This window comes from Sus scrofa, chromosome 17 (assembly GCF_000003025.6).
Source record: "Sus scrofa isolate TJ Tabasco breed Duroc chromosome 17, Sscrofa11.1, whole genome shotgun sequence".
NCBI classification, from domain to species: Eukaryota; Metazoa; Chordata; class Mammalia; order Artiodactyla; family Suidae; genus Sus; species Sus scrofa.
This window is the reverse complement of record NC_010459.5, coordinates 51,656,871-51,667,184: the sequence shown is the minus strand read 5'-3', so window position 1 is coordinate 51,667,184 and position 10,314 is coordinate 51,656,871. Positions and strand designations below refer to the sequence as shown.

Here is a 10,314-nt window from a genome sequence, read left to right as displayed (position 1 = left end):
GGGGCGGAGCCTCTACGAGAGCTTTAGTTTAGGGAGGACTACAACTCCCAGCAGGCTCTGCGACACCGCTAGCCTATAATAACCAGCATGCCACGGGCTGTCGGGGTTAATTTACTCCTCCTTCGAAGCGCTCTGTGGAGTTAGTCTTATTGTGAGTTTTGCTTGCCAGAAGTTTCCTGCGGGAACCAAGGAATCTATGCCAGTAAATAATTATGAGCATTGTGGATGAGAGGCTTGTGTTTTAATCTTCACGCCTCCACCTGTTAGCTCTGAGTCTGTTTTCTCATCTGAAAAAATGGGGCTATTCCTGGGAGTTGTTGCATTGAGTTTTGAGGATTAAGAGCTGGATATGACAGCTTGATAAACGTCAGCTCTTCTAGTATCCCCTTCTCCCTCAGTGCCAATGCGTTTATCAACGTATTTATCTCCACAGTAACCCTATGAAGTTGGTACTGTCATCCCCCTTTTCACAAGAGGAAATTGATGCCAAGAGAGGTTCAAGTCTCTTGCTTGAAGTCAGACTGCAAAGTGAGTGGTGAAGCAGGCCCCGAACCCAGAAAATTTCATTCCAGAGGTGAGCCCAGCTAAGGAGCCCAAAAACCTCCCACTTGCTATCTTGACGTTTACAGTGACCTAAAGTCAGGGGGCAAATATTTTCTGTGCCCTTCAAGGTAAACTTGAATCATGTGATACACAGAATAATGTCAAGATGATTGCAGGCAGCCACTGCTGGGAAGAAGACACAAGTGGCACTCTGAGAATCATAGCTGAATTTGAGCTGGTTGGAGAAATCAGGGATAGCGTCCCTGAAAGGGCAGTGCTGGAGCTGGGAAGAGTTGGAACAACGCAGGCAAAAGCCCTGAGGAGGAAGAGGACATGCATACCAGAGGTCTTGAAAAGGGCCAGTGTAGCTAGAGAGGGACAGCAAGTCTTAAGAGGTTCAGGCAGGGGAGGGAGGAAGTAAGACACCCAGGGTGCAGATTTTAGGGAGGCACTCATTTGAAGGGTGGTGCAAGCGCAGAGCCTAGATCTGAGAGTGAAAGCCCCTTTAGGTTGGGTGCCCTAAACACCTCACTGGCCCGATCCTAGTCCTGGCCCTAGGTGCCAGGTCTTGTGGGTAGTAGGGTGGATAACATCTTGATTTGCCCTGGCGAGTCCTGGTTCTGCTTGTTGTCTGAGCAAGATTTCAGTCTTGGCCCCCTTTCAGTCTAATGACTCTCCTTGTTGGATAAGTGTTCTGTGGTCCCTCAACTTGCAAAGTCTGTGTTTTATTCTGTGAGAATGGGGAGCCACTGAAAAGTTAAGTTGAAGGATGTTTTGAGCAGACTCAGGCTGCCATAAGGAGAATGGAACATGAGGGCAAGAATGGAGGCTGCTAGGTCATCCAAGTGGGAGAAAGGGGGAGCCTGGAAGAAGTGGATGGAGAAGAGAGATGCTTAGGAGACACTGCTGTCAGAACAGAATGATGAATTGCATGCACTGAGTGAAGGCTTCCAACTTCCTTGTTCCTCTGCACTGAAAGCCCTGGTGTTTTCTCTGCCCATATTTAGCTGTGTTACCTTGAGGCAATCTTTTCACCTCTCTCAGCATCAGTTTCTATATCCATATTAAGGGCTTCTCAGAACATTTAAGATTGAAGAGTTTCTTCTGGATTTAACATTTGCAAAATGTCCCCAGGGCCTTTGCACATGCCATTCCCTCTACCTCCTTCCTATTATTCAGGTCCTTATTGAAGTTTGAAGGAGGCCTTAGAAGGCCCTCCCTGACCACTCCTTCTCTAGTTTACTCTCTATCCTATTATAGTTATGTTCTTTCCCACTTGTTTACTTTCTTCCTGTCTCCAACTAAAATGTAAGCCCATGAGAGCAAGGGCTTGCTTTTTCAGGGATTATAGTCATCCTTAGCACCTAGGACTGCATCTGGCACATAATAGATACTTAGTAAATATTTGTTTGATATAATGAATGAAGGAAGGAACAAGCGAATGGGGAATGCGTTCCTTGACACTTTAATGCCCCCCAAACCATTTTAGCTACCCTTCTATAAGACCCTTCTGGCCTGGGAGCATCCATCCTGGAAGCAAGACACCTGGCCCACATTCAAATTCTGACTGAGGCACTTAACAGCTGAGTTTAGTTAAATCGGTTAACACCTCTTCCCTTCACTCTGCAGTTTAATCCCAGCTTCATTCTTTTATCCCCACCTGGTAGAAATGTGAAGATCCAACTAGATAGGAAAATGCTTAAAGCAAAATAGGCATTTTAAAAAATATATTATAAATTTGCATGTTTACTTTTTTACTTTTATCGATTTACAATACTGTGTTAGCTTTAGGTGCACAGCATAGGGATTCAGGTTTTTGTGGTGTGGTGCTGTTGTTGTTTTGCAAATTATATTCCATTATAGGTTATGACAATACGCGGGTTTTTTTAAGCTTTCTTATCTTTTTCTTTCCCAGTCACGCCTTTCCAAGTCTGATCACCCTTGCCTTTCTCACCAAGCACCTCAATAGCTCCTTCGCACCCAAACCTGAAGGACCTTGCAAGCTGCTGGCCATGGCGCACGCAAATATTTCCTCTCCTAAAGGGCAGAAAAAAAAAAACCTTCCCGGCAACGGGTCCCGCGGTCTGCGGAGCTGGCGTCAGCGGAGGGATTTGCGCATGCGCACACGCATGCGTAGAAAGGCCCCGGGACGGGCGGGGGGTGAAGAAGGGGCCGGCCTTTGAGCGACAGCGACGCAAGATGGCAGCCACCACGGGCTCGGGTGAGCGGGGGCGCCGGGCCCGGCCGGCCGAGGGGGCAGGGGTTCGGGCCGGGGGCGGGGGACCTGCAAAGGCCCTTGCTGCGGGGCTAGGGTCTCTGCGTTGCCTCTGTCTGCTGGGCCCCACGGCGGCGACCCAGGCGGCCTGAGTGGGGAGGAGGAGCAGGCGGTGGCCGGAAGCACGGGCGGGGGCCTGAGGGGCCTGTGGGAGGCGCGGCAAGGCCCAGAGGCTCCCCCGGGCGGTGTGAGGGCCCAGCTGAGAGGAAGGGCCCGGCCCCGCTGCGCTGCTGGGCGGCGAGAGCGGGCGAGGGGTGAGCCCAGAGACACCCCTGAGGAGACTGGAGCTGGCGGCTCTCTGGGGGGAGATCAAGGGGTTCTCTGGAGGACGAGGAGGCTCCCCCAAACGAATGGAAGTCCTTTATTGGGTGCTGAGGGTCTAGGCGGGGGGGAAGCAACCGTGGGATGTCCATTTAGCGGGGACTTCAGAGAAGCCTCTCCGGATGGATGGGGGAAGGAAACAGCATTCTGAGAAGTGATTGAGAGGATCCCCCATTGGTTCAGGGGACGACTCCAGTGTTAGTTTTGGGGATGGGGTTAGCTGAGGAAATTTCTATGTTGATTAGAAAGGGGGTGTCTGGGGTGTCTGCTTTTGGGGAGATTCGGGGTATCTCTACAGGATAAGAGAAGGGGAAAAGGATTTCTCGGATTCCAGCGGGATCTCGTTGGAGCATCAGAAAGTGAAATGACCCCATGGTTACCAGGCCCCTATTTGAGAAGATAGATGTTAGGTTTTTGGATAGCTCCGGGTAGGGCAGTTGGTGGAAGCCTGCGATACTGGGCGAAGAAGAGATGAATTGGGAGCCCTGGAGGTGTCTGGGGTAGGAGTCAACTGAGGGAAGCCCCATGCAGTGGGTGACAGTAAGAAAAGGTCGGGTTTCAGAAATATTTCTTTTAGAAAAGATCTTTATTGAGTGTCACTCCTTTCCACTCTTTTGAATATTGATAACACATGGTTGTTCAGCTCAGCAGTTCTCCATCGACTTGATGGGCATGGGGAGAGGGACAAGTGAAATGGGAACCTTGGGTGACTGGAGAAGAAGGCTGAGAGGCAAGAGAGCATGAGGGGGCTACACTTTGTGTGTGTGTGTGGAGGGGGGGGTCTACCAGGCCCTAGTAGATAAAGGGAAGTAGCATTTATTTTGAAACTGGATTCCCTGCTCTACATTTCTGAGATGTGCCAGAGGATCAAATCCTGAAGGGTCTGTTTCAGAGTTAACACTCCCAGTTGAGCATCAGGGGATGGACTCAAATGGCCTTCTGGAGCAGGCAGGCTGAGGATTGCCTGAGGAAGGTCCCTCAGAGGGGTTGATGATGCAAGAGAGTCTGATTCTGGAAATGCAGGATTTGGGAATGACAGTGTCTCCCTCCCTTTTGGTGAGGATGCTGTCCCCTGAGGTGCCTGGCAGTCAAATTGGCCAGTGAAGTCCTCCCAGATGAGGTGACAGTGGGTGACCTGTGATGGAAAAAGCAAACAGGACCACCAGCCCGGACATTGAAATCTGATGCTGCAGCAGTGTTGTTAGGAGAGAGTCGGTGACCCAAAGTGAACAGGGTGGGGGGAGTGTGTCTTTCAACGATGGTCCCCCTCCAGTATCCTAAGGAGCCATCTTTGGCTGATTGTTATAGTGGGAATAGAGGGAATTTGAAGTGGGGGATCTGACTGAAGTCACCTGCCACAGGCTGCCTTTTATACTTAAAGCAATGGGGTCTTCCTAGAGGACAGAGGAAACCATACATCATTTTCCTAGATTTTGATTTCAGTTGGAACAGTGCTGAGTCAGTTCATTTACCAAGAGACCGCCAGAGACATTCTCAGAAGAGAGAGGCTGAGTCAGGCCAGACTGCTGTGGGAAACCTCTCACTAGAATAACACCCCTGCCAGGTTGCTATGAACAGGGGGGTGCACTGTGCCTGGAGCAGCCAGCATTATGGTGCTCTTGCAACTCAGCCCTGTTGGCAATCACTTGATAGTGGCTACCTATAATCCGGTTTAACAGCTACCTAATTCTAACTTCTTGAGGCCCTGCCAGTTGAAGAGTTCTTCATAAATGCTGTGGTGGTCAGATAAAACATCTTCAGCTGCTGTCTAGTGGCATATAAGAACACTTGGCATGGTTTAGATAAGATGGAACAGGTTTTGAGTTGCCCTAAAATGGGTTTCCCAGAACTCCTTTATTTATTCAACAGGTATATTATTAAGGGTTTGCTGTGTTCCGTGTGAATAGCGAACAAGATGGACATAGTCCCTGTCCTTGAGGAGCTTCTCTTCAAGTCAGGAAGAAGCCCATTAAAGGACAAAATAATTAAGAAGATTTCAGATAACAGTAAATGCTGTGAAGGGAATTGTGTAATGTAATAGTGTCTGGAGAGGTGGTCAGGAAAGGCTTCTCCAAGAAGGGGCATTTGAACTGAGACAAATGATGGAAGGAGCCAACAGTGTGTGTCACAGGCAGGGGAGGGGGAGACAGTGAGTGCAAAGGCCCCGTGGCAGGATGAAGCTTGGCATGCTGAAAGAATAAAATAAAGGCCTTAGTGTGCAAGGAAGTCTTCTTAAAGAGATGGGTTGCAGAGATACGGCTTTGGATTTTTTTTTTTCCCCTTCTTTTTTTTTAATGGCTGCACCCTGGGCATATGGAGATTCCTGGACCTGAGATTGAATCCAGTCTACACATCAGCTATAGCAGTGCAGGATCCTTTAACCCACTGAGCTGGGCCTGGGATCCAATCCATGCCTCCACAGTGACCCCAGCCACTGCAATTGGATTCTTAACCCCTTGCACCACAGCGGGAACTCTTGGTTTTGGATTTTATTCTGTGTGAAGGGAAGCCATTAACAAGTGTTTGGTCTGAAAGAGACATTCAGTAAATATTTGTTGAATGAATAAATGAGAGTCTTAAAAAGAGGAGAAAGATCCGATATCTGCTTCCAAGCAGTAAGAGTGCAGAGTGCTACGGTCGAAGCAGAAAGATTTTATTTGTATTATACTAAAATAAGTGTACAGGCCTCTCTGCTAACCCTGAGAAGCCTTTCAGGTGTGGTCAGAGGCCCTGAGGCCTTCCCTAGACTGGTTTAGAACAAGCCTCTTGATTAATCCATGCCCCTGGTTGCCAGGAAACAGCTGTGAAGCCTTTGAGTTCCTATAAGGGCTTAGTTTTTTGTGGTCACTGCTTTTAACACTTGGCAACACCTTCTCACCTCCTTTGGTTCTGCAGTGTGTGACTTCTGCCTAGCTCTTAGGGTGTGGGACTGTGGAAAGTACACTAGAATCCTCAGGATGCCCATGCTGCCCTGGCCAAGATTGCAGGACCTCAAAGAGTAGCTCTTGGTTGCCAGGCCTTTCCTCTCACCCAGCCGCCTACAGTCTTCCCTGACAATTAACCAGAAACTTGAGTACCAGAAGAGTAATCCCTTTGCGTTTTAAATTTGCATATGCTGGAGTGGCCTCATACACACACTCCTCAAATGAACATTTAACTAAATGGGCAGTGGATATTACGTGGTCTTCCATTTCATTCAGGGGTGTTCCCCAGGAGCAGCTGGAGCTGGGAGATGAGAACCTGTGGTCTCTTAGCTCCAACTGGCACCTTAAGATGCTCACACGGTGAGACACACAAGAATGATACCAGCTGAGTGCCTTTTGTACGACATGGGCCCTGCTTTCAAGAGGACTTCTTCATGTGGTACTCAGCTGAAGGCACAGCATTCTGCTCCAGTGATGGAGGGAAAATGCTTTGTTGGGCTGGTACAGCCTATAGCTCCTCATAGGGATTGCCAAGGCTAATGTGATGATTGAGATGTTCCCCTTCACAATAACTTTATTTATTTTTTTATTTTTCACAATAACTTTAAAAGCACCCTCTTCCTACCCGCCACTGCCACATCCCCTTTCTCTCCCCGCTTCCCACCCCATTACCTCAAGTGTAGCTCCGCAATGGTTTGATAAAAGTAGAATAGAAAAATGTGAAGTCAGGAATCCTCTCTTTAATTCTGAAGGGCCTCAGGGACGTACAGAGCAGCACACTTTGTGAAGTAGCGATGTTAACACTACAGCTGGATATTACACGTAGTGGTCTAGAGTTTTTCTTAGTACTTTAACTTAGCTGTTATGTCGTCTCATTTAAGGCTCCTCAAGCTAGTAAGCTAATCAGGGAAAGTGTTTCTAAGGGAGACTGGTGGCTGGCTGAGGAATGGTGACACTCAGACTAGAGCCTAGAGGGATTTTTGTCTCTAGTTCCTTCCCCAGCCTGCTCTCGTACCATCAGAGGGAAATGGAAAGGCAAGAATTTGGGCACATGCCCTTCCTTGGTCTTGGTGTTAATCTTGGTGATACAATGGGCTTTAATGAGAAGCTTCTGCTGCCTGTAGCAGCAACTCTTTTTATAGCATCGCTGGCAACTTTTTATCCCATTCTGGGTAGTGCGCTGGCTAATGAGAGTGAAGTCCACATCTGAGGAGGGTCTTGCTTATACCATACACTAAATCACTTGCCCTTATTGCACTTAGGGCCCCTCATGTCATGTGCAAAGTAATTAAGTCCTTGTTTTCAATTTACAGGCAAGTCCTTCAGGCTTCTTAAAAAGCTGCACTTCTAGGGCTTGCTGTCCTAGGTGCTGTTTTAAATGCATCGTCTCCTTCCTGACAACAGCCCTTTGAAGCAGGTATCTATTGTGAAGGTGAGGAAATCGCAGCCCAGAGAGGAGAAGTGACTTGTCTGGGGCTCAGAGCCAGTGACTTGCAAATCAGGGTTCAGAACTGGGACAGCTCTGCTCCAGGACATATGCTCTTGGCCGTATTATCATTTTTCCAGCCCCTCACTGCCTCTTCTCCAGCTAGGCATCTCAGGTTCCTTCTGCCATTGGCAGGTCTATGACATTTCCTTCCTTGGCAGATTAGTTCTTTCATGGGTAGATAGTAATGACACCAAGTAGGATTCTTTCTTCATTGTCACATTCACCTTATACAGTAGTACTTCCAGTAAGTGTTATCCCAAATCTTCTTCTTTGTCTCCATTATTGTCGTCCTTGTCCTACCAGAACTGTCTTTCTCTTGCCTAGAAAACTGCAAAATTCTCCTGCTTGCGGACTTGCCCCTGTCCAGTGCATTCTCTATAGAGGAGGCAGAATGATTTTTCCAGACAAAACAGAAACTACCATTCCCCGCAGAAAGCCCTTCCTGCTGTACTTAGCATAAAATCCATCTCTCTTCCATGGCCCACTAGGCCTTCTGTGGTCTTGGCCTTGCCTTCACGTGGCCTTGCGTGACGTGTACACCTCTCCTCTTGTTCTTCCACTTTTGGGAAATGCTCTGCCTGCACGTGACCACTGCTTCTCCTTCTTCAGGTCCCAGCTCTGCAGAGAGACCATCCCTGCCCACCCCTTTCAGTATAGTCTTCTCACTCATTGTCACATCTCTGTTCTGTTCTAAGTGCTTAACCTTGTCTGAAGGTTTCTTTTTCTTTTCTTTTCTTTTTTTTTTTTTTTTGTCTTTTGTCTTTTTAGGGCCGAACCTGTGGCATATGGAGGTTCCCAGGCTAGGGGTCTAATCAGAGCTACAGCTGCTGGCCTACACCACAGCCACACCAGATCTGAGCCATGTCTGCAACCTACACCACAGCTCATGGCAACTCTGGATCCTTAACCCACTGAGTGAGGCCAGGAATCGAACCTGCATCCTCATGGTTCCTGGTGGGATTCATTTCCACTGTGCCATGATGGGAATGCCAAGGTTTCTTGTTTTGTTTTGTTCTGCACATTTTCTGTGCCTTTCCAGTAGGGCAGGAGTCTGTCTTGTTCTCTGCTGTATCCCTAGTACCCAGCATAGCCCCTGATGTATAGTAGGTGCTCAGCAAATATTGAATGTTGCAGTTAGTTAATCCAGGCTCTTATTTTAATGTAGCCAAATACATACATTTGACATATTTGGAAACAATGTATCTGATCAGACAGAAGCAAGAGTACCTGCTCAGCCTTTCAAAAAGGAAAGCTCTTATCCCTAGGTGTCCTGAGACACTTACCACACCTCATTCTTTGTCTCCACCCCTTTCAGAGAAAATTTGGTCTTTGGCCTCAATGTCCCTAGCAGCAGAGAAACACAGGGTCTTACATTTTGCAACCAGCCGTTTGTTGTCACATTGTCTGGACTGTTAAGAATGATAGATTGCCACTGTAGATCACTGATTCTCAATCAGTGTACACGAGAATCACCAGGAGAGTGTATTCGGTTGCTGGGCTCTACCCTCAGTTTCAGATTCATTAGTCGCATAGTGTAGTGTTTTGGTGTGTGGCCTAAGAATTCACATTTCTAGCAGGTTCCCAGGCGATGTGTAGGCTGTAGGTCTGGGGACCATAATTGGAGAGGAGAAACAGGCTCCTCTGGACAAGCCTAACTAGGCACCCAGACCGCGCTTGCCAGTTGCTCAGCAATAAAAGGACCTGCCCCTGACTTCATATCCACTTTTCAAGAACATTGAATCCAGGTACGTCACCTTCCAGGCCTCCTTGTTTTCCAAAATGGTAGCCACAGCAGGCTCCTTGTCCAGTTCAGGAGCCCAGTTCAGGAGTTTGGTTACCCATTCACATCTTCCCTGAATGGGTAACCAAACCAGTTACAACTAGCAGCTTTCTTTCCAAGAGAAACCTGTAGGTCTCTGCCATTTTATTTTATTTTATTTTTTATTTATTTATTTGTTTATTTTTTTGGTCTTTTTAGGGTCACACCTGAGGCATATGGAAATTCCCAGGCTAGGGATCGCATTGGAGCTGTAGCTGCTGGCCTACACCACAGCCACAGCAACGCCAGATCCAAGCCACGTCTGCGACCTACACCACAGCTTACAGCAATGCCAGATCTTTAACACACTGAGCGAGGTCAGGGATCGAACCTGCATCCTCATGGATACTAGTCAGATTCGTTTCTGATGAGCCATGATGGGAACTCCGTCTCTGCCATTTTAAATCAAGACCCAGACCAGAACAGGATTTTCTAAGACTGGTATACTATAATAGCTGCTGCTTTGTGGCCAAGATTTTCCCAAAAAGATATTTTAAAGTGCTTCAAAATCCGTTTTGTACCACAAATATTTTAATGTGTTGCTGTGTTTCAAATTACTGCATTAAATGTTTTACTAGGGCATGGTGTAAAACCCTATCAAATATTCATGCTTTTTCAACCTGGTTGTCATATTTTCTTTATAATATCCTGCAGCTGCTGACTTTTCAGTTTATATTTAGCCAAGAGAATAACTGGCTGACTTTTGATATTGACACAGATCCAGGAAAAATCCTTCTGAAAAGAATTCTGAAGTAACAGGAACCAATGCTTTCTTTTTTAAAATATCTTGGATTACTGTGTTATTTTAGCACCTTGATAAAGTTATCTTAACATTTGCATAGTTAACTTTTTGATAGTTACAGTTTGTTAACAAGAGTCCATTTTTACATCCTCTGTATTAATATTGTCTCTTGAAGCTGTTTCTCCACCTTTTAGGTGTCAG

General features: G+C 47.2%; 1 protein-coding gene across 1 annotated transcript in view; it reads left to right on the top strand.

Moving 5' to 3' along the window:
• Positions 2,687-10,314, top strand: part of UBE2V1 (ubiquitin conjugating enzyme E2 V1) — a 34,266-nt gene continuing 26,638 nt past the window's right edge. The window contains 1 exon segment of the mRNA NM_001205094.1: positions 2,687-2,764. Coding sequence (NP_001192023.1) covers positions 2,743-2,764 — 22 coding nt within the window. The 5' untranslated portion in view covers positions 2,687-2,742.